Source organism: Diadema antillarum, unplaced genomic scaffold, assembly GCF_040938485.1.
Source record: "Diadema antillarum isolate AM-2024a unplaced genomic scaffold, OU_Dant_1.0 seq00000170_RagTag, whole genome shotgun sequence".
Classification (NCBI taxonomy): domain Eukaryota; kingdom Metazoa; phylum Echinodermata; class Echinoidea; order Diadematoida; family Diadematidae; genus Diadema; species Diadema antillarum.
Genome location: NW_027271239.1, coordinates 995591 through 1020308, shown reverse-complemented (window position 1 = coordinate 1020308; position 24718 = coordinate 995591). Strand labels below are relative to the sequence as shown.

Below are 24718 nucleotides of genomic sequence, written 5' to 3'. Positions count from 1 at the left end.
GACATTCCAAGATGAAGGGCACCGCGATTTCATCTCCTCAGTTATGATTGAACTTGACATACCAACATTGACATCTTGTTTGGCGAGTGCGATTTTTTTTTTCTCTCCATAGCAGTGTATAGGGCTTTGAGCGTTAATAGCCGCATTCGCATACAGGAGATGCCGGTTTTTGCATTGCGATGCTGAGCTCTGCAGTTTCAAAAAGGCGTTAATTTGAAGAGTGTGTTTTTCCCCCTCCCCGCCCCCGATGTAGTACATGCCTATCAACTTCCTGTAAAGAATAGACTTTCTGCGATTTGTAAACAGGAATGCTATTTCTCAATTGTTCCATCGTAACAAATTGCTAAAAGAAATATAGGCCTACTTTTTTTGTAACTCATAAATAATTATGTTTGTCGGCATGGGTCGTTGCTGTGACTGTATATAGGTATCTCCATCATTCTATTTTCACAAGTCCCAGGAGTCTCACACACTTGTAAGGGTATGAAAAGAAACGACCCGTTGTCTCTTCGCCCAGGTCATCAGCCAGACAAGTCGTATCATACGAGAAGAAGAAATGGCGACTGTTGACGGCGACCTTTGATCCACGTTTTGACGAGGCTCCACCCATTTTTTGAAAAGGCTCCACCCTCGTCTTGAAAAAGATTCCGCCTTCCTTAGCATTGTTTGGGTAAATGTTAACTCGAATGTGAGGATGGTCAGGGATCCAGGGACTGACAATATCGGGGGAAGGTCGCTTGTAGCTGATCATGTGACTGTGTATAGCGGTCAAATGATGCAAAACAGCCGCCACTTTATTTAACAACCCACTACGGGTCAAACACTGATGGAGCCTGAATCTTGACTGTAACAGGTGCACAAAATTAATCCCTTCAATTATGTTAAGTTACTCATAAAATGGAAATGAATGACAGTTCGAAGGTCAGACCGGATCTGTCCACTCTTTGTCCGCGTGGAGCCAATGAAGCACAAAAGTTTTCCTGAGTGAGTTTTGACATCTCAATACACATGCGACTCGTTTGATTTTTCTATTCTTTAGTCCAGACGCCGAGTGATGGTTGGGATGCCGATTGTCGAAAAGGAAACCGTTTCCGCGCAGACGACCACTAGTATTACTTCCCGTTTCCGCGCACACGACCACCAGTATTACTTTTAAATGATAGCATCTGCTTGTATTTGCTTTGTGTCAATCAAGGTTCGTTGTTATTTGTTTTGTTCTTTTTTTAATGAGAAACGAGTGCCGTAGCTCCGCATGTCGTCAAAAGTCATGTCCCGTGTAATAGTGTTCTGTAAATGCCTTCAACTTACGCTTGACGCCTGAGCGGTGTGCACCAAGCAGTTGGCGCTATTGGTGGCACTGTCATGGTAACGTAGAGAAAACAGCAATAGTTTTCGTGACGTGTACAGCTGACAAACTGGTGTCACCGCGTGTAATGCCGGTGAGCTACCGAATCGGAAGTGACAGTGAAATGTGATCGAATGCAAGCATATGTTCGCTCCCGGTTTATTTTGGAAGATGCAAACTAGCTATGAACTCCCCACCTTGTCAAGGGTGAGCACGCCATGCATAACAGAGGCGTTTTTTGACATTGGGCATGACAACCTGAGCAATACATGACATCAATACACGGCCCATTTCGTTTCCGAAGGAGAAAGAGCTATAATAGGAGAGAGAGAGAGTTAACAGCTTTATAGCTTTGTTCGTACGTGACTACACGTGAATTTTGCCATAAACATGCTGGCTATAACTCAAGTATGTCAAGTTTGAGGCTAGTTGAGGCAGTCAACTCAGCGTCATTTATGTGTAATGTGAAGATGTTATTATTAGCGACGGTTAGTGATTATCATTATTATCATCACAATACAACTACAGTAATATCCATAATGATGATGATATTGATAATAATTGAAAGCGTCAGTAAGAATGTCATCTGTAAATTTGCCGAGAGGAGCCTTAGATGATTAGTGTAAGCACTGTTATTCCAGACTCGACCCTGACATTCAAGGAATTCAATTAAGATTCAAGTTTCATGATTCAAAATTCTTTATTTTCTGATAAAACACAAAAATGGCTTCCAATGGCAGAAAAACAGAAGAGAAATATGAATATTAAAATTATACCGACATAAACATCGTACAAATAAAAGGGTACCGGTCATATATTCACAAATCAGTAACAGAAAAGTATATCACTACAGAAATGTAAAGCATCTACAAAGAATATATTGATTACAAAAACTCATTATACTTGAATCTATATAATTATCACATGTTATATTTCATTTCCAAACTTCGGAATGATCGAGTTGTCAACTCGTTGCCGATGAGTGTAAGATATTAAAATAATCTCCAGCAATGAGAGAAACGGCTTTATAGTGGGTGGAACTCCATCTTGTCCGATACGCAACTTGGTATGAAGGATTCGAACCCAGGCTGTCCTAGTTGTGAGCACAGCGCCTTGTCCACTACACCACAATGTCTCTCCCCCCCCCCCCCCCCCTCCCGGAAACTGCTACGACCCTATACGAGGGGTCGATGCGAATCCCTTGATTTGCTGTCTGTCTCTTAGTGTCTCTCCAACCACGTAAATAATGTCATCGGTATTTTTTGGTACGATAATTACATTCATTTTGCCATGCAGAACTCTTGTTGGCGTCAACTCTACCGTTAGGTTAGTCAGCATCAGGATGAATAAGGGAAAACTTGAAACGAAAAAGATTATTAGAAAGAGGGGGAGGGGTATCGGGGGGGGGGAGGTGTGGGGAGTCCTGGATCAATCCTGACGCATAATTTTAAACGATACATAAAAAAGGAACAAGCAAATATCTTAAGGTATAACAAAACCAAACAAAACAGTCGAACGCTACTCTTCTCCGTGATAGAATTCCTTTATTTTACATCGATTTTAATTAGTTGAGAAAAACACTTAGTGACAACCAAAACGACAAAATTACAGGCAGCAGAGAGACAGTTAAGTGACAATTGACAAGCGGGCAGGAATGGCGGGGCATCATTTATAGTTTGATAATTCTCGGCGGGTTCAAGAGAAAAAGAGGTACACCTTGAAATAATGGGGATAATTGGTCGGAGGATATGACACGGCACATAATGAAGATTGCCTAATTGCGCGCTCCGCTGAAAGGGGCCCTATCTCGCTCCGTATCACTTTCTTGAGCATGATTCAGACCTTGTGCGATGCCAGCCACTTGTTTTATAGATTACGGACAGGTGACTGTAATGCAACACAAGTACATTGTACCTTCCTCAATCTGAGATGAAGAATGCTTATGTTTTGTTTTGTTTTGTTTTGTTTTTTAAAGTATCAAAGTATCTTGAAGATGTTATAATTAATTAGGCCTATCCTGCTTATCGGTCGCAGTTGTCGAATAAAAAAAAAACCAAATCGAGATTTTTTCATCTCTCTCTTCTACAAAACAGTGGGATCTTGGCTTGACTATCTGTATGGCGTAATCTCGTTTGTGTAATGTGGCTGCGACCATTGTCACAAATTGATGAACTTACAGCCAATCCTGCCTTAGCGGCCACCTGTCTTTAGCGGCCACCTGTCTTTAGCGGGCACCTCCTTTTGAAGAATAAAAGACCAAAGCCCTTTTAAACAGAATCTGATCATGTGCAAGGATAAAAAAGAAGTAAAAGAAATGGAATGATGTTATATGATGCTATATACGGCCACTAAAAGGGGAAAACCCCACCTGTCTATAACGGTTATTTCTTTTGCCTTCCTTCGATGGCCTCTATAGGCAGGTTTCATTTTATGTGAAACCGTCAAAATTTGTATGAACTTTTACAATCATGTGAAATCTGATTTCATGAAACTTTAATCATTACATCCGTAGTTTATAAATCAAAGTACACTTGAACATAATACAAATCCTTAAAGGACAAGTTCACCTTCATAAACATAAGGATTGAGAGAATGCAGCAATATTAGTAGAACACATCAGTGAAAGTTTGAGGAAAATTGGACAATCGATGCAAAAGTTATGAATTTTTAAAATTTCTGTTTTGGAACCGCTGGATGAGGAGACTACTACAGCTTGTGAGTCATATGCGTACAACAGTATAAGGAAAATATAAAGAAAATTCAACATATTTCCACTTTTTTCGCATAATAAAAGAGCACTTGACTTGCCTCTTTCTAAAGGCAGGGGGTATAATATTACCCATAACATTTGTCGGTAACGAGTCGGGGGAATGTGTACTTTTTTCATAAGATGAAATTTTGTGAAATTCTCTTTATATTTTCCTTATATTGTTGTACGCATGTGACATCTAAGTTTTTCACACACTGCAGTAGTCTTCTCATCCAGCGGTTACTGCACAAAAACTTCAAAAATTCATAACTTTTGAACGGATTGTCCGATTTTCCTCAAACTTTCAATGATGTGTTCTACTAATATTGCTACATTCTCTCAATCCTTATGTTTATGAAGGTGAACTTGTCCTTTAATAACGTTTCACTAGATTGCGGTCGTCTGTTGAGTAAAAGACCAAAGTCTTTTAGACAGAATCAGCATCAGAATCAGACAGTATTCTTGTGCAAAAAAAAAAAAAAAAAAAATGAATAAGGAAAAAAAAATGAATAAGAAAAAAAAAGAAATGGACTGATGTTCGCAGAAAGATGAGATGAGGTTGATATTCTGTTTAGAGTGATCCAGTCTGTCTACACCCTCTTCAAATGTGAGAAGATTATTATTGTTATTATTAGTTCACCCCTCTATTTGGACAATCGTTATCGTCGCATAGTTGCGTGAAAATGTAAAGTGTCATTGCCAAGCAACAAGGGCAAAATAACAATAGACCGGTATAGATTTCGTTATAGCTTGGGGAGGAGGAATAAAAAAGGTCTCAACGAAAACATGCAACACGTGGAAACGCTTCAGCACGATTGGATTTCCTTTTGTTCGTAGTGACCTGGATGTATCGACAACTAAAGCAGTATATCATTCAGATGTATTGCTAATCATTCTTTGAGGGTTTATTTCCGTGATAAAAATGGTATCCTAATATTCAAAAGTAAATGAGAAAGGCATGGATATGTAAATTGAATTCAGCATGATATATTCTATAAGTGTACAAATGAAATAGCCACTTATTGCTGTTGCATAAATGGATATAGATAGGTAGATACGTAGATAGATAGGTATTAGATAGATAGGTAGATAGATAGATAGGTATATATATATATATATATATATATATATATATATATATATATATATATATATATATATATATAGATAGATAGATAGACAGATAGACAGATTGTTAGATGAATAGAAATGATAGTTTGATTAGCCGGGATATAAGAATGGATAAAAAGACAGATAGATGTGTGTATGTGTGAGTACTGAAAGAATAAGCCACTTCGCAACGCACAGGAATCATTGTGTAAAACCTCCACACCCCTCGACCGACATCGTCCTTGATTGCATTCTTTAGCTTCCCTGTAATGCACTGGTGTGTAGATGCAAGGAAAGCTTAAGCCCTTTTTACACTTGTGTTTCTTAACCCCGGACTTTCTCTGACCCAGGACTATCGTTAGTCCCGTACCATTTTTTTCAGCTTTTTACACTGGCCAATAATAGTCCCGTACTATCTCTTATCCGGGGCTAAGGAGAAAACTGACCTTTTTACACTCGTATTTCTTAGCCCCGGACTTTCCAAACCACATGAATATTCATGATTACGCTGTGTACTGTACACGTACACGCACGCACCGGCAGCACTTGATTACCTCGTTTCTGATTGGTCAGTGAGGGTCGGACTTCGTCTCCGTCGCTTAGCCCAGGATTATTTTTTCGTTCTGTTTACACTCACTTGCTTGGCACCGCAATTGCGGTGCTAACCCTGCTATTTTGCAGGGCCAGATAGTACCGGACTATCGGTGGGGCTAGCCCACTTTGGCAAAAACGAGTGTAAACAGAAATTGGGCTAAGGATAGTCCCGTACCAACGGTGGGGCTAAGGCCCCCCCCCCCCCCTAGCCCCGCCGTTGGTACGGGACTAAGCAAAAATTTACAAGTGTAAAAAGCCCTTTACTTGGCCAGTGAAGTGAGAGGCTCACCTCCCTGCATTGGCAGGATTACTAAAGGGCTTTTTACAATTGTAAATTTTTGCTTAGTCCCGTACCAACGGTGGGGCTAGGGGGGGGGGGGGGGGCTTAGCCTCACCGTTGGTACGGGACTATCCTTAGCCCACTTTAGGGCTTTTTACACTTGTAAATTTTTGCTTAGCCCCGGACCAACGGTGGGGCTAAGGGGGGGGGGGGCCTTAGCCCCACCGTTGGTACGGGACTATCCTTAGCCCACTTTCTGTTTACACTCGTTTTTGCCAAAGTGGGCTAGCCCCACCGATAGTACGGTACTATCTGGCCCTGCAAAATAGCAGGGGTTAGCACCGCAATTGCGGTGCCGAGCAAGTGAGTGTAAACAGAACGAAAAAATAATCCTGGGCTAAGCGACGGAGACGAAGTCCGACCCCCACTGACCAATCAGAAACGAGGTAATCAAGCGCTGCCGGTGCGTGCGTGTACGTGTACAGTACACAGCGTAATTATGAATATTCATGTGGTTTGGAAAGTCCGGGGCTAAGAAATACGAGTGTAAAAAGGTCAGTTTTCTCCTTAGCCCCGGACAAGAGATAGTACGGGACTAATTGGCGAGTGTAAAAAGCTGAAAAAAATTGGTACGGGACTAACGATAGTCCTGGGTCAGAGAAAGTCCGGGGTTAAGAAACACAAGTGTAAAAAGCCCTTTTCTGTTTACACTCGTTTTTGCCAAAGTGGGCTAGCCCCACCGATAGTCCGGTACTATCTCGCCCTGCAAAATTGCAGGGTTAGCACCGCAATTGCGGTGACAAGCAAGTGAGTGTAAACAGAACGAAAAAATAATCCGGGGCTAAGCGACAGAGACGAAGTCCGACCCCCACTGACCAATCAGAAACGAGGTAATCAAATGCTGCCGGTGCGTGCGTGTACGTGTACAGTGCACAGCGTATTCATGAATATTCACGTGGTTTGGAAAGTCCGGGGCTATGAAATACGAGTGTAAAAAGGTCAGTTTTCTCCTTAGCCCCGGACAAGAGATAGTACGGGACTAATTGGCCAGTGTAAAAAGCTGAAAAAATTGGTACGGGACTAACGATAGTCCTGGGTCAGAGAAAGTCCGGGATTAAGAAACACAAGTGTAAAAAGGGCTTCTGAAATTTTCTCGTGTATATATCATGCTCCTGCGGGGGGCCAAGGGGGCATTGACCAATCTTTGTTCGAAATAACAAATTTTACATATTATTCGTACCACATCATGAACTTGTACAAAGTGGCTCTGTGCAATATATACGATTTAACTGATTGTGTGCGTGGGTGAACATTATTACGACAAGAAGAAAAATGTGAGATTTATCCTTTGTCACGGGCTGTCGTGATTACAGGAGAAGCAAGCAGAGGGTGACTGCGTAGCCCAGTCACCAGCAAGGGCCAAGACCTGCCTGCAGTAACAACGTAAGAGGCCTTTGAAGGTGGTTATAAGATCCCTCGCTCTCCAACGGGCATTCCTGACAGAATGCGCACTGTCATGCTCTGGCGTTTAACCCTTTGTTGTCATGTGCAATTGATTATGACCTATAAAATATTCTGCCAGAGGAATGCTGCCGCTGGCACAAGTAAGATGTGCTGAGATGTACCAGCAGCTGTTTCACTAGGGTAACATTGGTCAAAAGGGGCGAAGGGTACGTGATGAACCGAGCTCATCGATTGTAGTGTCAATCACAATAGCCACGTAATGGAGTAAGGTAGGTAAGTGTAGATCTCTGAATGGCTATATTGTAATTGGGTCCGACATAGCTCCAGTCTTGCCTGTCATCCTGTTCTTTAAAAACAAACAAACAAACAAAAGGAACAAACAAACACCTGTGGCTTTAAAGACCTCTTCCGCCGTGATATGTTTAGATGGTATTCATATTGGTCTTGAGCAAAGAATATTTTCCTACGTGGAGATTAAATAAACGAACAACCAAAAATCAAGAAGAATGAAAAAAGAGACTCTCAGTTTCATTCTCAATGTTACCCCAAAACAACGGACGTTTCATTAAAACGGACTTTAAAGAGAGGGAAGTTGCCATGACAAGATTTGCATGTTTTCACCCAAAAGTCATCAGTAGTACTGTAACGAAATTTTGGTATGAAGAGGGCGATTGGTAAGCTGAGGATACTTGGGTTCCTTTCCTCGCTTACTCTCCTCAAAATCCGTTATGTGGTTAGTAAGCGTGCCTACGGTTTAGCCAGTGTACTGGAAATTATGTAATTAATTGTAAGGTATTGCGGAACAAGAAGTATTAGAGTCACAAGTCACAAAGACCACAGGAGGCATCATATGGAGTTTGTCCAATTTATTTGTGAAGAAAGTTATTTCCACCACGAACATTACAACGAACAAAACTTATTGATCTACATGCTGAAACTCCTAAACGAAAAGACTCTTCAACTAGGCATAAACAAGTCTATTTATACCGAGGTCACCTGTTAGCGGCCGCGAGAGTGGCCTTGCTGGGAGAAAGCAATCTGACCAGGGAGGTGTGACACCTCCCTGATCTGACCTTGCGGCCAGCTGTCGCCGTCCATCATTGTGAGGACGAGGGCGTGGCCTTACGTGTCCCTGTCCTCACGCGACCCTGTCCTTAGCTGGGGTCGCATGCGGACGCGTCCTTTCGTTACGTAAGAGCGAGGTCGCACGCGGACGCGTCCTTTCGTTACGTAAGAGCGAGGTCGCATGCGGCGTCCTTGCTTTTTACGACACGTCGAGACCACTGCTCGCGGACGCGGAAGCTGCAGGGTCAGAGAAATCTCGAGGGAAGATGAGACGAAAGTGCAAGCGAGCAGAAATGAAAAGATAGCGTGGGGGAGAAATAATAGTCAGCAGAAAACGAGAAGCAGGGCTACAGGCAGTTGAGACAAGTAAAATTTACGAGAGGACATTTCGAGGAGAAAGTAAAGTAGCAAGGATCGCACGATGACAGAGGCCGATCGTCGAGCAAGGACGAAGAGAACAAGGATAGAGCGAGGACGAGAAGCAGACCTGATATAGAACCTCAGTTTACTTTCAACATTAATTTAAATGTAAATCGATACAACAATACATAAAGATGAATGAATAAAAATGGAATATACAGAACATATGATGTGAATGCTATATCACGAATTATGTCTCAACAGGATTCGTAACACCACCAATAACGCAAAGTGTGTGTGGCAATTGCGTATAGTTGCCTTACCGCTATACCATTGGTTTGTAGTTCGTAACGCAACGGAGTATATCAAATCATGAAGCAAACGGGATAACTCCTTCATTCAAGCTCATAAGTACGCCATGGCAAGTCTGGAATGATAATTATGAGGCAAAGGGCCCATCTACCCACTATATATAATGTCTATTCTAATTCAGTTTACAAAAGGGAATTCAGCGAAATTATTAGTGTCTCATCATTTGGAGACGTATATTAAACTTGATGACATCATAATACCTTGTTTTATTTCACATTGTGATGAAAGATTTTTGAATGAAACACAACATACAAAACTGATTAAAAAAAAACTTGCGAAGAAAACGGAAATTTTGTGGATGACTTCCCAAAATTACTATGTTCGGTGAAAAATTCCGTCAGAGGATGGTAACTCTCGTCTTTCCTACAAAATTGAGAACAACTGTAAACAAATACTACGCAAAGCAGACCCTAAATGATATCGGCATTACCAGGCCGTATGCGTTTGCCATTATTACATCTCAGTTGGTAGAAACAAATGGGTTAACGGAGTAGGGTTTCATTCGCTGGAGCGACTTTTGTCGTAAGGTCAATAGTAAGGGGTCAAGTTATTCTGATCTGTAGCCATGGCAGGTCCGGAGAAGATTGTTTTTCTTAACGGTATAAAGGCGTAAAACAACGACCTCTCGAACCACTCAGAAAAACAAAGTGCATCCTGCGTATGCAAAGGCGTAAAACAATAATTCGGCTAGACCCAGATCATTTGAACTGGCTGTGTGGTGTGATGTACTGTGCTTAAGCGTCATTCACATTTCATTGACTTTAGTATCTAGACTTACAGAATACTGGGCGTTTCATAATACGCTGTAGATAGAGAAGAGTTTCTTGAAGCTAACTCTACGATCTGTGTAGTTCATACTAACAGTGAGGTATTGAGTGTACTTGCTTGTTTAACGAACCTACCAGGCGCTTTAGATGGAGTTTGACTTAATCGGAAGTGCTGCAGAGACTACTCTACTGCCCACACACAGTCTGTATTGCAGTTGAAAAAAAGGAACACGAAATGCAGAAAACCAGACATCTGCGCTTTATGAATGATTCAATTAACTTGCTAATTTCGTGCAATCAAGCGATAACGTTCACGTAAGAAACCATAACATGGCAAGAAACTCTGGCAGCGGACATAATCGCTCAACTTCGAATGTGGTATACACATAGGGCCTACATATCAAAGCAAAATGTCTTACTCTCCCCTGTTCATTTTGACTTTATTTGAATAATGGGTAATCAAATTCAGAATGGTAGTGGTCTTTATTAAAGTCGGAGCTGAAATGAGAATGTAATGAAATCTTATGAGAATTGCACGTGCATTTAAGAAAGCGTAAGTTCGGCCGTAACATCACAGTTATCATGGAAGTTTGATGAGGCGACATTCACCGCGTCACCTTTCCAGTATTGTAGTTCACAAGTGATGCAAACTCAATGTTTTAGTCGACAATTTGACACCGACATCCCCTTTGCTGAGATAATTACAACCAGGGAGGTAGAAGAGTGGCGTTCACCTCCCTGTTACAACTGTGCAGTAATAAATAATATTATGACGTGAAAGATACCATTTGATTTTCTTTCACGGAAATGACATTGTAATTTCTAGCGAATATTTTTTTTGTGTGTGTGCAGGTTAGTGGGAGACTCAGGTTGTGAGTCAGTGACGTCATCATCTCATACGAATTATTGCTCTCTGTGGTTGCGAAAGTCTCCATGAAAACGGGACACTTATCTAACATTACTAATGTTACTTATGAAACAATCTCCTGCGGAGGTTGTCTCTCACACACACTCTTTAGGAGTCAACTGGTTTACTGCAGAACAGGAACGCAAATTTGGCAATTTCCTGTTGCCCGAAGGAAGTGTTCTCTTTAAGCGATCAGATTCCAGAACCTATACATCTTCTGTGTTGTGTCTGAATTATCGTGATTTTCACTATTCGTTTCTTCCTCTTTTTTTTTGTTTTTTGTTTCATGATAATGGGTATGTAGGTGAAATATTACTTTTAGCATTCGAGACTTTTGTTGTCTGTGTTCTGTTCGCTGTATTTGTAGTATTTTCGAAAGCTTCCTAGTTTCTAGATCAGGGAACTGATTTTGAAATGGCAACGCATTGAATTAAAGGAGATCAATGTTTTTAGTCCTTTCTCTCTCATAGGCAAATTTCAGTAAATTTCTTTCTGGTTTTGTAATGCAGGTGTTACGAATTTAAGCAATCCAATCCACTTCTTCTCCAACAAAGTTGCCAATTTGATGATGACGTCTTGCCAATTAATTTTGATGATGACGAGTTGATAATTTGGGTAGCAAGATTCCCCCCTGGGAGTTGATGGGTTAAACTTTGGATCATGATGGACAGACTGAGGTCACAATAATGAGTGTTACGTCATTGACCAAGTCATCATGTAAACACACAAGCTTGCAAGAATCGAATTAAGTAACTGAGTTCTTTGTTCGTGCCATTATGCGAATCATCATCTTAAAGGACACTGCCTAAAAAGGCCTTCAGGGCATTCCCGGAATAGCTTAATAATTGTTCCTAAAAATGTTCAGTTTGTGATAAAGTTAGGAATAGGATAGCAAATCATCCATGGATTTCGTGTCAGTGTGGGTCATTCTCCTTCAATATATTCTCAAGAGATGACAACTCCATTAAATTATGTATCTCGATCATAGAGAGAAACACAAATATACTATAATCAAAGTATAGCCTTGGACTTTTAAATAACACCATAATTCTTTATCGGATGGGAACTGATTTTTTCTTTTTTTTTCCTTTTTTTTTTTTTTTTTTTAATTATGTAGCAGTGTGGTTGAGAACAGTTTTGTCCTAGTTAAAACTTGCCAATCAAAATTTCTGTAACGGAGTAAGATTAACGATATAACAAAAGCGCGGCGTCGGAAAACGTTTTTCACGGAGCTTCATCTTTGGTCGTGTAACTGAATTGCCTGAAGTGATACATTGCATTAGTTTTGATGGTACAGTCGTCACTGAGTTGCAAAACAGTGCAAAATTACGCGGTGTATTCTATGTGGATAACTACTCTGGCGCGATAACTCGATCTGGTAGTGTGTAATGTGCCGTACGATCGCGACACGGATGATGCCATTTCTCATTACACCTTTCTAAATCTGCCATGGTTCGTGTAGACAAGTGCATTTATGTTTATGTACCATTCAGTCAACACTCGTATTCGAATAGGTATATGAAGCTCTTACATAAATAACTCTCTACATTAACTGCACTCTTTTACGACAGACTTCCGGCGTGTCTGGACCCTATGAGTACTATACTGTCTCGGGTCAAATTATATCTTTCTCCAAAAAACCCCCACACATTTATTATCTATCGTCGTCTTGCTTTCCCACACAAGCATGTTTCAATGCATATCTTTGTTATCATAATCCTTTTCAGAAAACGATGCCTGACACGATATTATTGTATATACTCCCCGTCTATACAATTCTCCCGTTTCTCTCCGATTCGCTTGTAAGAACAGGCCTTTACAAAAAGGTGTTACTCTATTTGTAGAAGAGAATTTGGAAAAGACCACTCAAGCACAAGATGAGAATACAGATGAGCCGCTACTGTTCCAAAATATATCCCCCTCCTTCCCCCCCCCCCCCCCCCAAAAAAAAAAAAACACGTTGTTTTTATTGTTTTATTCTTTTCATTCTGCACCGGGAGCATGGGGGAGGATATTGGAAGTTGCCAAGGACTGCTTCCTATGCCATTCAGTTAGCTGTGATCACCCATTCACTATGTGTTCGCAGACGTTCTTCCTCTGTGCGGTTTCCTATAGGGAAGGTGGTGTCTGAAATTAACCACTTCCCAGACGAACTAATCACGAAAGAAGCTTTGTTATTATTTTCCTTAATAGGCTAGTCCATCGATCAGTTTAATAGGAAAACAACAAATATAGATCACACCATGGAATGCGCACATCGCCAAGTTCACTGAACCAGTGTATAGGGCGTCGTAAGATCGTTACCCTCCGTGGGTCTTTTGGTGCTTTAAAGTCACGAGCTCTTCAAAGCTTCGGAGAGGTGTGGGCTCATCCGTTAATCAACAGGAATGAAAATATTTTCGGGAAATGAAAACTATCGCAAAAATTATAGCTGTGTTTGTTTGTTTTTCGTTGTTAAACGCCTAATGCCTTCACTCTTACAGGCTCTCCAAGCATTGTCATTGCTGAACCTACTGTAAACCATGCCCTTCCATTGATGGATATAAAAGAGTAAAAGGAATCGAATTGAATTGAATTGAATTGAACTGAACCACCACACGGGTCATAAAACGAAAAACAAAAAACAAAAAACAAAACAAAACAAAGTGAAACAAAACCTACGCATGTATTCTGTCGCTAATGCAATCTATAGATATATATTCTATAATCGGATGGAAAGTGGGAGGCTGGAAAGTGTTGGTGTGAAAATGTCAGACGGAGAGGATTTTGCAACTAATTAGGTTTGCAAGTTTATGAGTACAGCGGAAACAGCAAAAATCTCGGTTTCCGGGTTTTGTGCTGGACGTGTTGGAAAAAGCGCAAGCGCCCTCCGCGAGCCAAAAGAGCCATCCAGTGTGTCGTGAACAACCATTGCCAAACCCCAGCCTGTAGGCATGTAGAGAACATGAACACATGACAGCCGATTGTTGTATATCACCGTGGTTAAAACCCAAGACTTTTATCGGTCTCTTGTCAGAGGAGTTTCTGAGAGAAGCACTTGCACACACATTTGCCACACGAGACAATCTTGGACCGCACACATTACTTGGCACCTGGATAAACACATGGGGCCCACGTCAGATAAACTTCAGGGGGATCAGATCAGGGGATGTAGTCATGAACTTAAGACGTGAGGAAGAAAAGATGGGTCATGCGAATGTCTAAGTCATCTTCCATCGCGTCCGAGTGACCACAACTATCTAGTCATCTGATCAAGAATCTTGTTCAGGGGACTGCCATTGATCATCATAATAAGGGATGTTCGTTATTACTTTGCTATACATAACAAGTCAACGTTTGAAAGAGAGTAATGAATGACTTGTCATGACGTATATAGAGAAGGACTTAATTGGCAAAGATCTGCACATGGTATTGTAACAACTACCACAACGTTATTGACGTCATTATTTGCTTTCGAAAGTTTCATTAAACGCGTCTTATAAAGGATTCTCTCGACATTAAAAAAAAAAGTTTGAACAGACTGTATAAAACAAAACAGCTCCTTTTTAGAGGAGGATTATCTCGAATTTCCCTCTGCATGCGTTTTGAAGACGATATGTTTCTGACTTTCTGTAAATGAGTGCAGCTTCTTTCAAACAAATATTGGATTTGCCATGCTTTTACTGGTTGATCATGATTATTATTTACTGATTGGTAGTAAGTAATTGGTAGTAAATAAATGCGTGATATTAGCCATGCAGGGAAAGAAATGTAAACACGAGTAACAGCGGGGTGACTAAGGTGAGGTGCAGCAGGTTGGGCTTTATTGTTGATCGCGATTGATTAGATTGTTCTGGTGGAATTCAACCATCTTTATGTCTCGTATTCTCACTGTGACATAAAAAAGAGGTGCAAGATTTAGTTGTTGGATGTTAATTTCAAAAGTTTCGTGGTGACTTTATGAATGTGACATGACGTGTGCTTGTCGTAAGAATGTCACCTATTTCCAGATGATTTTGCCGGTGGTGTATAGTTTTCTCTTGTCAGGCCAATCTGTAAAGGTGAGGATGAACCTAACAGGTCCCAGGGGATCAAATGTCACTCTTGAAAAAAAATCAGGATGAATCGTTCTCAAGCGCGACAGGTTCCGATCCCATCCAGAAGCGGAAGGGGCAAATTTGGATATATTATGACAGCAGAGTTAATTAACTCTTCCTTCTATAGCTTGACAGTCTCCGGTACGATGGTGACGTGAACGTTCCCCCTTTTCTCTCTCGCTAGCTATCTCTTGATACACTGTCATATTGAATCACTTGGTCCTCACCTGTGCTCTCGGACTCCTGACATATACATGGTGGTTATTCAAGGTGCGTGCACGGACCTGATGCGTGACTTTTCTAACGAGGCTAGGTAATGGGCAAGGGGAATGTCTCAACGTTCATGCGATACAGTACTGGTTTATTAGGGGAGGGGTGGGGATCACCCTCTCCGGCAGGTAGCCAGCAGATGGGGGCGCTGTCCAATGAGGAGAGAACACTGTCTCTTTTATAGGTGAACTTTGTGAGAAAATGAAGAGTCTTCTTCACGTCGAGCTGTGTGGAGGACATGGAGATGTTGGTTGGTTGAGTTCCGGGTATAGACACTAATTGACAAGGTACTTCATCGCTGAATGACGGGTTTAGGAACTGGTTTACATGCAGGCCCCTCTCCTTTCGTGCTCACGATTCTAGGATTGATCTTTCGAAACCGACACCCGAGAGGTTTTTAGCAATGATTTTTGCAAGAAATCGACATACACTTTGATAATTTGGAGGTGATGTCGAAGATATTTCCAGGGCAATTGCTGACGTCAGAATAAGGAGGCATCCCCTGATCGTAGAAAGATACTCCACAGCATGGGTAAGTCGCTCCGTACCTCATGTAAATTGGTTAACATAGGTTTTATGGTTATAACCATAGGATATAAAGCCATCGTATTCTTCCCCGCTGTGTGCTTCAAGTCGTTGCCATAAGCAAAGCATACAATCGCTTGTTCTGTTTAGTTTATTACAAAATTTCGATCGGTATTCAATCGGTATATCAAAGTTTTGTGATATAGATCAATTCGCAAATTGCACAAGACGTCCACCCAGTATAGACCAGTAACAAACTTATTTAAATTGTAGACCTCCACAACATAGAGCTTGCCCGACCAGAGAGCTTGCCCGAGGCTTTCTTGAGACCTGCCTGACATAGCAACACCAATGCATTCAAGCTTTAAGGTGGTAGTCCAAATATAAGTAAATCTGATAAGAAAGAGTAAAATTATGTATACGAGTTCAACGGTAAAATTTTAGTCAAAACCGGGTGAAAAATAAAGAAGTTATGACATTTTGAAGTTTCGCTAATTTTTACAGGAAACATTTCTTGAACGGTCAATATGAATAATGCATATGGCAAAGTGGGCATGTCATACCCTCACAACTTGCCATGTATAGTTTGTACATACAATTTTGAAATGTCAAGTTTTTCATTCAAACGCAATTATGCCCGAGGCTCAAATCCTGATACATATATATCCAGCTGATCACTATTCTGAAATTATTCAATCAGGAATAACATCATGTTTCAGACTTTAATGACAGAAACATTGAATTTTCATCATTTTTTTTGGTACAGGATCAATGGAAAATATTTGTGAGGTTAAGACATGGTTAGCTCACCCATTTGCGTATTCATATCCACTGTACAAGAAATGTTTTGCAGAAATTAGCAAAACTTCGAAATATCATAACTTCCTTATTTTTCATCCAATTTCAGTCAAATTTTTACCATTGAACTTGTACGATTTTAATCTTTTTATCAGACTAACTTATTTTTGGACTGAATTTCCTCTTTAAGGTGCATTCCATAATGATGTATGCATCGCGTAATATGAGCTGATGAATTAAATAACTTGCTACTGATATCGTTAGAGGAAAATGAAAAACGAGAATGAAAAATTTGAATATACTACTAAGTATACCATATACTGACATTTTGCGTGTTTGTTCGTTGTTCGGGTGGATTTTTCGTCAAAGGGGAATGAAACCCCAATATGTGTATGTATGGACTGAGTAAATGCGGTAATGAATAGAACGCCAGTTAGTGAATTTGAGGTTAATCGGATCACAAGCCGTTCAAAAGTTTTGAAATTTTAAAGTGTTAGTGCCACCATCGCGGGATGAGAAGACTTCAACAATTCGTGACGTCACGGATGGACAAGGAGGAAATCTAATAAGAATATTCCACAAAATTTTACTTGTATGAAAAGCTTACTTTCTCTCTTCATGCTGAAATGTGCATACCATTCCCGCTGTAGAATGTCTTGAATTCAGTCTTTGTATTGTCTTTATATCTCTGCCCTTGCGTGACTTCGCAAAGTGTTGTAATCGTCTCATCCAGCAATGGCGGTTTTGAACGGATTGTCCGATTCTCCTCAACTTCACTGATGTGTCCTCCTAATATTGCTGCATTTACTCAATCCACATAAACATTTGGGTATCAGTCCCCTTTAAACACCAAAAGATGAGTAATATGAGAAGGATGTGTTTTGATTAGCATAATGCATTAATATACATGGTAAATTCACTTTCGATGACATTTTTATCTAATTACATCTGACTTGAAAATACTGGGCCAAGATATTGCTTGCTCCCACAAAATAAAATGTGGCATAGGTGTCGGAAGTGTGCTAACTATACCCGGTTACTATCATGCATTGAGTTATGGTGTGCAGGGGGGGGGGGGGAGTAATGACAGATCGAGGCAATTCTCACGACTTTCTCTGAGTTGGCAATGTGTCTTATTAATACACGTACCAGAAGACAGTGTTGTAATGAAAAGGCCAGCCTGTGGTTAACCCTAAGAGATTTTATATGATCTCTTTGGGGTAACCTTTTTAAGCAATGTGTCTGTGCGCTCGTTGACGCGCACGCGCGCGTGTCCATGCTGTCGATATTATTGCACTGTTGTTTGCTGTGGGACGTTCCAATGTTTAGGTTACTGAAGAGTGATGTGAATCCCCCTTATACTTCCACAACACACTACTAGATCATTTTGGCATTGCTCTGTAATTGTCTGCAATAAGATCATCGATCCTCTTCATCCCTCAGTCCCCAGCTCTGAGAATTTCTCATCCTGTTATATGTAGATAGAATATACATGCCCTGATAGACGTGGAAGAGAGAGAGCGGTGAATTCTGCTGTCTTTCCTTTCATCGTTGTCTTCTCGTCTTCCCATCAGTGACCCTCATGGTTCACTCTTTCCACAAAGTGGATTCATTGGAGCTTAGCTTTTTTTAAAAAAAAAAACACAAATCTTCTTCTGATATACAGTACTCCATCTCAGCGACGTTTTGTCGTAAGTCGCTGCTAAACGACCTCGTCTCTTTATCCATTCTCTAATCCCTGTTGGCGATACACCTGCCATATTCTTAATGATCTCTATTGTTTCTATGTCACACTCAATGAAAGAGAGTCACCACAGGCGGGATCAAAATTACATGAGTAAGTCTACTGAGTCACTGACCAAATATTCAGCTTATGACCCCTTTGAAGGTGTCATTCTACTCTGCAAGGTGGTCAGTTAGCCAACCGATAGCAATGAGCAAGATCTCTTCAAATAAATCAGATCTTTCGTCGAGCTGTTTTTATCGCATTTGATTGATTAATTGCTCTAGATCCTACAACATCGACGTAATTAAGTACCGGTCATTCTGTGTTTTAGTAGTAGACATGATAAAATTAAAAAAAAAAAAAGAGTCATGGGATACATATTACGGTTGGATTCGAACCAACGATCCCCTGATCACCGGACAGGCGTCGAATCTACTGAACCACCGAGCTTCCGCCCGACAACGGGAATGTAGGCGTATATGCTGTTGTAGTTCTATGATGTGTGCCCTTGTTTTGTTTTTTATTATGGCTTCTATTAAAACGCTGAGTAATAAGGTGCTTAATTACGTCTATGTTTCCCGGTGCGATTTGTTTATCAGTTGCAATAAGCCAATGTTTTCTTCTTATCTATACCCCTTGTCACGACATGCACCCACGAGCAATGGGTTCCTGCGCCTTCTGGTCCTTAGCACTGCATTTCGTGTAGGCGAATTTTGTCAAGTACATACAGTACATTTTGTATTTTCATAATCAGTGAATGTTTCATTTCAAAATTTGACAACACGACTTCATAACGAGTCTCATCTTGCCATTATTAGGAAAACCAATTGTTTCAGAGAGGGAGAAGCAAATGTAAAGTTGTTCGTGTATGACGTAATTATGGTCATGTGATCAGGCAATATGCCAGTTCGAAATACCCGCCAGAAATGAACAGTCTCCATCCGTCATGAAAGGAAACCAAAGCCCGAATGTAAATTTGGATTGAGTGAAAGCTGCAATATTAGTAGAATACATCAGTGAAAGTTTAAGAGAAATTGGACAATAGATTTAAAACCTATATGAATTATTAAAGTTTCGGTGCTGTCATCGCTGGAAAAGGAGACTACTACAGTTCAGACGTCATTCTGGACAACAGTGTAAAGAAAATACAGAGATTTTTTTAAAATGTTTTAAACTTTTCTAGCATAATGAAAGAGCACATGATTTACCTCTTTCGGAAAGCAGGGGGAATGATAATACGTTCAACATTATATAACATGTCGATGGAATGTGTACTTTCATGAAAAATGAGTTTAAAAAAATACAGTATGGTGATTTTATTGGAAAGCAGACATCTCAGTCGACTACGCGCCGTAGTCCTGTTGTTCTACTTTTAAATATCAAGCCGTTACTATTCTGCACTACTTACGCATCCAAAGAATGTATTTTGTGATACAAATCAAGGAAGTCGGACGAACACGGTGTAAGCGCCTTTGCATCTACATGTTACAAATAGCTTTGACCCGCTTTGTTATCCTCGAATTGGGCATGTAGAAAGTGAACGAAAATTGAAACTGAAACAAGAGAGAAAGAAAAAAAAGAAAGATAGGTAGATGTCGTGATGCTCAGCAGATGAAGAGAAAGGAGGGGGGGGGGGGGAGAGGGAGGGATAGAGAGATGGAGAGAGCGGGAGAGGGAGGGAGAGAAATCCACGAAGATGGATAGGACGATATCGTTATGACCGAAGTTCAAAGTTCAGTTGCTCATATCGTGCGAGTCGGCCCATAGAGGCAAGAAATGGTATCGTCATGTAACTTGTAGAGTGAATGCTATGTCATATCGTACTGTTTATATTTTATTTTATTTTTTAATGTTACACTTGGCCTTTGTTATCTTCCACATTTGCCAGTCCCCCTTCCCTTCCCCTCCTTTTCGGCCCGTTTTGATCAGCCTGATAGATAGAGTGCATCCGTATTGATACTGGACATAGAAAGAAAGAAAGAAAGAAAAGAGGTTGGCTTATAAATCTAATGATGACACTGTTCATTTAAGCAGCTAATTCACTCGTTCGTGTAATGTCACAATACTAGCTAGCACTGCAGCATTGTGTAATTCATTACACACCTGTCACTCTATACCCAAGACAGGTCTCTTGATTATTATAATATTTGAATAAGCCAGTTCGTAATTAGCTCATGTACATATTGGTACAAACATGGACATGATATACAAGGACATTCATCGTATCGTTAGTTAATTCATGCACCTGTACATCTTAAAGCCCCACAAAGACATTTTTAGCATGCTTCACTTCTTTGATCTCATGATCGTCACCGCCAGCAAGCCGGGAGAAGAACAAAACGGAGATTCGAGATATCTAAAACTATATGCGCAGAAGAAAATAACTCACAAAAATCAAGTAAAGTGAATGTGCAGTTGTGGTGTATGTTAGGAAATCATGCCTCAAACAATTTCGCTTGGGAGAAGCAGGCAGTTCTTAAAAGAATGCTAACATTTTGGCAGAATGATTGTCATTTGTGATCTCAATATTTCACTTTTCCGCAGCTTATTCCAAAGCAAAAAGGGATGGTAATGGTAGAGAACAGGTATATCTTACCATTAGGCAAGGTCTTATGCGTGTGCGAAATTGTGCGAATCAGCAATTGCCCATCTTTTGACACAAAATTTGTCATGATCTCAGGTTTTGCCGCTCCTCATCATATGTATTATTCAAAGACATTTCCGTCTGAAAAAGGCACATCAGCGAAACAAGACTGAAATGAGGGAAACGATTCTTTTGTTAGTGACGATACATGATTACACAATCGTTATTGTCAAGACACCTGAATGTACTCATTAAGATGCACATAATCATGTGTCGGTAACGATCATTACACCAAAGAAAGACTGCCGTGAATAGTCCATGTTATAATACTATTTGGTCCATGGTACAAATTACCTTTTTCTGCTCATGCTCAAAGTGGAACTACGAACTGGTCTATTGTGCCGTGTTTATCTCAATCTTCACTGAGGAGTTGTCAGCTTGCGGTCATTGGCGGCGCACTTGTGATAAAAATCCTTCAGCACCTGCCAGACAACCATGCAGCCCAGCAACCATGCTGCTGATATTGTGGCTGATATTAATAAAAATAATGATGAAGTTTTGTTTTTATCCAGGATAGCCTCTTAATTAGTGTTGCCACTGCTCTACCAGAGAGCCCTGCCATTATCATTATCCTATAGCGTTGCCAGGTACCCATCTATACACCTAGGTGGAGAGGGACATTGTGGCAGTGGGTAAAGACATCTTGTTCAAGGACGTAAGCACTGGGCGGGAAAGGAACTCGGATCCTCCGATTGGGACTCTGGAGTCGTACTCACTACACCACAGCGCCCCCCCCCCCCCCCCCCAACACACACACACACTTATTATTGTTTGATCAGGAGGCACAGTGGCATAGTGGATAGGACTTCCGACTCCAAATCGGAGGACCCGAGTTCAATTCTCGCCCAGCGCTTACGTCCTTGGACAAGACGTGTAGGCAGAACTAGATACGATGGTCGTGTATTGAAATGTTCGGGGTAAACTCTCCACAGGTTAACCACTACTCAATCATTATCATTCCCGTCACATTGAGACGTAACCATATATATACGTCATGGCCCAATGATCTGAACGTTATCCAGGATTCGAACTTCGGACGTCCATTTGAGAGCCAAGAGTCTTTACCACAGTGCCTCCAACAATGCGTGGTATACCAGTACCTATCCATAACAATATAGGATGTCATGTGAAAAACTAAACAAAACTTTTTCAATTTAGGGGAATGTGAAATTCGTGCCCCTGATGCCCTCCCCATCATCAGTCTAATCCCAGTCCCATATGGTCAACAGACCTAATGATGTACCACATTAAATCCCAAGATGCTCTCTGGTCCACTTACTCTGCAGGTCGGCGGGAATTCGTCACTATGATGCAGAGACGACGGAAGTGCTGCCTCCTGCTTCTTCTGGCCGTGGTGGTCTGTAGCGTGTGCTCTGTGATATTCTCGCCCACCAGCGTGCACTCGGCAATAGTCAACTACCGCTCGCAGATGGACGGGGACACCAGGCGGCTCCTCCAAGACCAGGCCCCCGCTGCGGCCCCCGACAGCAACGCCGCCAAAGGGGCCAAAGAAGTCAAGACTAGCGAGAAGGACAAGTTCCGAGTGCCGATATTCTGGGACGATGGCGAGTTCATGGACGAAGACGAGGAGGTTGTCGCGGAAGGGATCGAGGCCGCTCGAGGTAACAGGCGGCGGGCGCTGTCGGGCCAGAATGAAACCATTATCGGCCAGAATGTGCAGAAAGAGGAGACTGAAAACGATCGCACCATGTCTGTCCTTGATTACAAATTATCCCAGTTTCAGACTGTCACATACAGCAATGACACCATGAAGGGTAGTCCCAGTGACGAGAAAGCAGGGGGAGGCAAGGAGTCTACCAGCCGTGTCTTGCCTGTGCACCTCCTCATAGTCACACAACGACGCTCCGGGTCAAGTTTCCTAGGACAAATATTTAATCAAAACCCTTGGGTTTTCTTCCATTTCGAACCTCTAAAACTACTTGAAATCAAGAAGAATGTATATAAAAATGCGTCCGTCCTTCTGCAAAATATGTTTAAGTGCCGTTTTGACAAGACTCCATACCTTATGGATTTGTATAACAACGAAACTCTGCATAGACTGTCCAGTAAAGTCTTGTGTTCACCACCGCTATGCAGACTGAACATGGACTTTGATAAGTTGAAGACACCCTTGGTAAAGCAATGTCCTTTGCTGAAGGAAGAAAGTGTGACCAATGTGTGTAACGTTTATCCCCATAAGGTTGTCAAACTGATTCGACTTTACAATATCGAAGCGCTGGAATCGCTCCTCCGCGACAAGGATCTCAATGTCAAGATCGTTCACCTTCTTCGCGATCCTCGTGGAACGTTGCTGTCCAGAGCCAAAGAACATCCAAGCAGTGCCAAGGCCCTCGCTCTAGGAACTAGCCTCGACCACGATGCTGCCTACATTTGCCGCAGGATGCGACAAAACTTCCGGTTCGTGCGACAAAACAAAGACCTGCTGAAAAATCGCTACATGAGAGTGCGCTACGAAGACATCGCCGCTCACCCTGAGCGATGGACCAGAGCTCTCTATAAGTTTGCGGGCATGGGCGATGTTCCGCTAGATGTCTTTAAGTGGATCCAGCAGAATACGCAGGCAAGTTCGGTGAAAGACGTTCAAAACACATACTCGACCCACCGGAACTCATCGGCCACGGCACAAGCCTGGCGTCACAGCATCGACTTTCCCGTAGTCCAGGCGATACAGTCGTTCTGCGACGATGTGCTAAACGAGGCCGGCTACGTTCACGTTAAACAGGCCAAAGATCTAGGGAGGAAAGATTTGAGTCTTGTTGCCCAAGTAACGTGAAAAGTCCTGCCGTGAAGTCTCAAATCTGTTCATTTGCAATATTCAGATACAGTGCTCGAGAGGATTGCAGTTAACATGCGTATGGTTTTGATGTTACAATTTGCCCTGTGTGATATTCATGCGGTAGGCACGGTGAACGGATGCTACTTCTATGGTATTCAAGAGATACCATAAGACGCCTCTCATCCTACAAGGTGCCTTGAGTTGACGATTGCAGCTGAACATTGATGTGTGCGAGGATGTGGTTATGGTCCTCTGATCGAGTAGATAGCAAAATTAATGGGATATCGTCTCTCTCGGTATTCAGGGGATGCGACTTTGTTTATCAGTTCTCAAGGCAATAGAACCTTAGACCGTGACTTTGGTCAAGCTTTTATCCCATCTGTACTTCTAGAGACCGGCGAGGTGGCCGTTGTTCCCGAGATAAGAACAAAGGGACCAGAAAGTAATTGTATTCAGTATTTTATCGAGGTAGTTAAAAGAGAGCCTGTGCTTGAAGCAGGCATCAGCCGTTTAGTCAGTCTAGTAATCTGAGCTTGGGATGAGGAAAAACTGACGACAGATTCCAAGTGACGCGTAAAACCGTATTGCAGCAATTTGAGCTACTTGCTTGTATGCAAGTATATTAATGTGGAGAAGGTTAAAAGTTGGCATGTTTGAACTGTGTACTGTGATGAAGACATTCCATTATCAAAGTATACCAGTCTCTGATTAAAAATGTTCCGCCGTAAATCATGTTTGCGTGTCTCATTAGGAAAAGAAAAACAAACAAACAAACAAACAAACAAACAAACAAACAAACAAACAGACAAACAAACAAACGAACGAACGAACAAACATAGTCACTTTCGTATTCCGTATAGCGATTTTCC

The 24718-nt window shown here is 41.5% G+C and overlaps 1 protein-coding gene across 1 annotated transcript in view; it reads left to right on the top strand.

Moving 5' to 3' along the window:
* LOC139728223 (carbohydrate sulfotransferase 1-like) overlaps positions 1 to 24309 on the top strand; it is a 28009-nt gene extending 3700 nt beyond the window's left edge. The window contains exon 2 of the mRNA XM_071639187.1: positions 22339 to 24309. Coding sequence (XP_071495288.1) covers positions 22359 to 23846 — 1488 coding nt within the window. The 5' untranslated portion in view covers positions 22339 to 22358 and the 3' untranslated portion in view covers positions 23847 to 24309. The remainder of the gene's footprint in view (positions 1 to 22338) is intronic.
* The last annotated feature ends 409 nt before the right edge of the window (positions 24310 to 24718 follow it).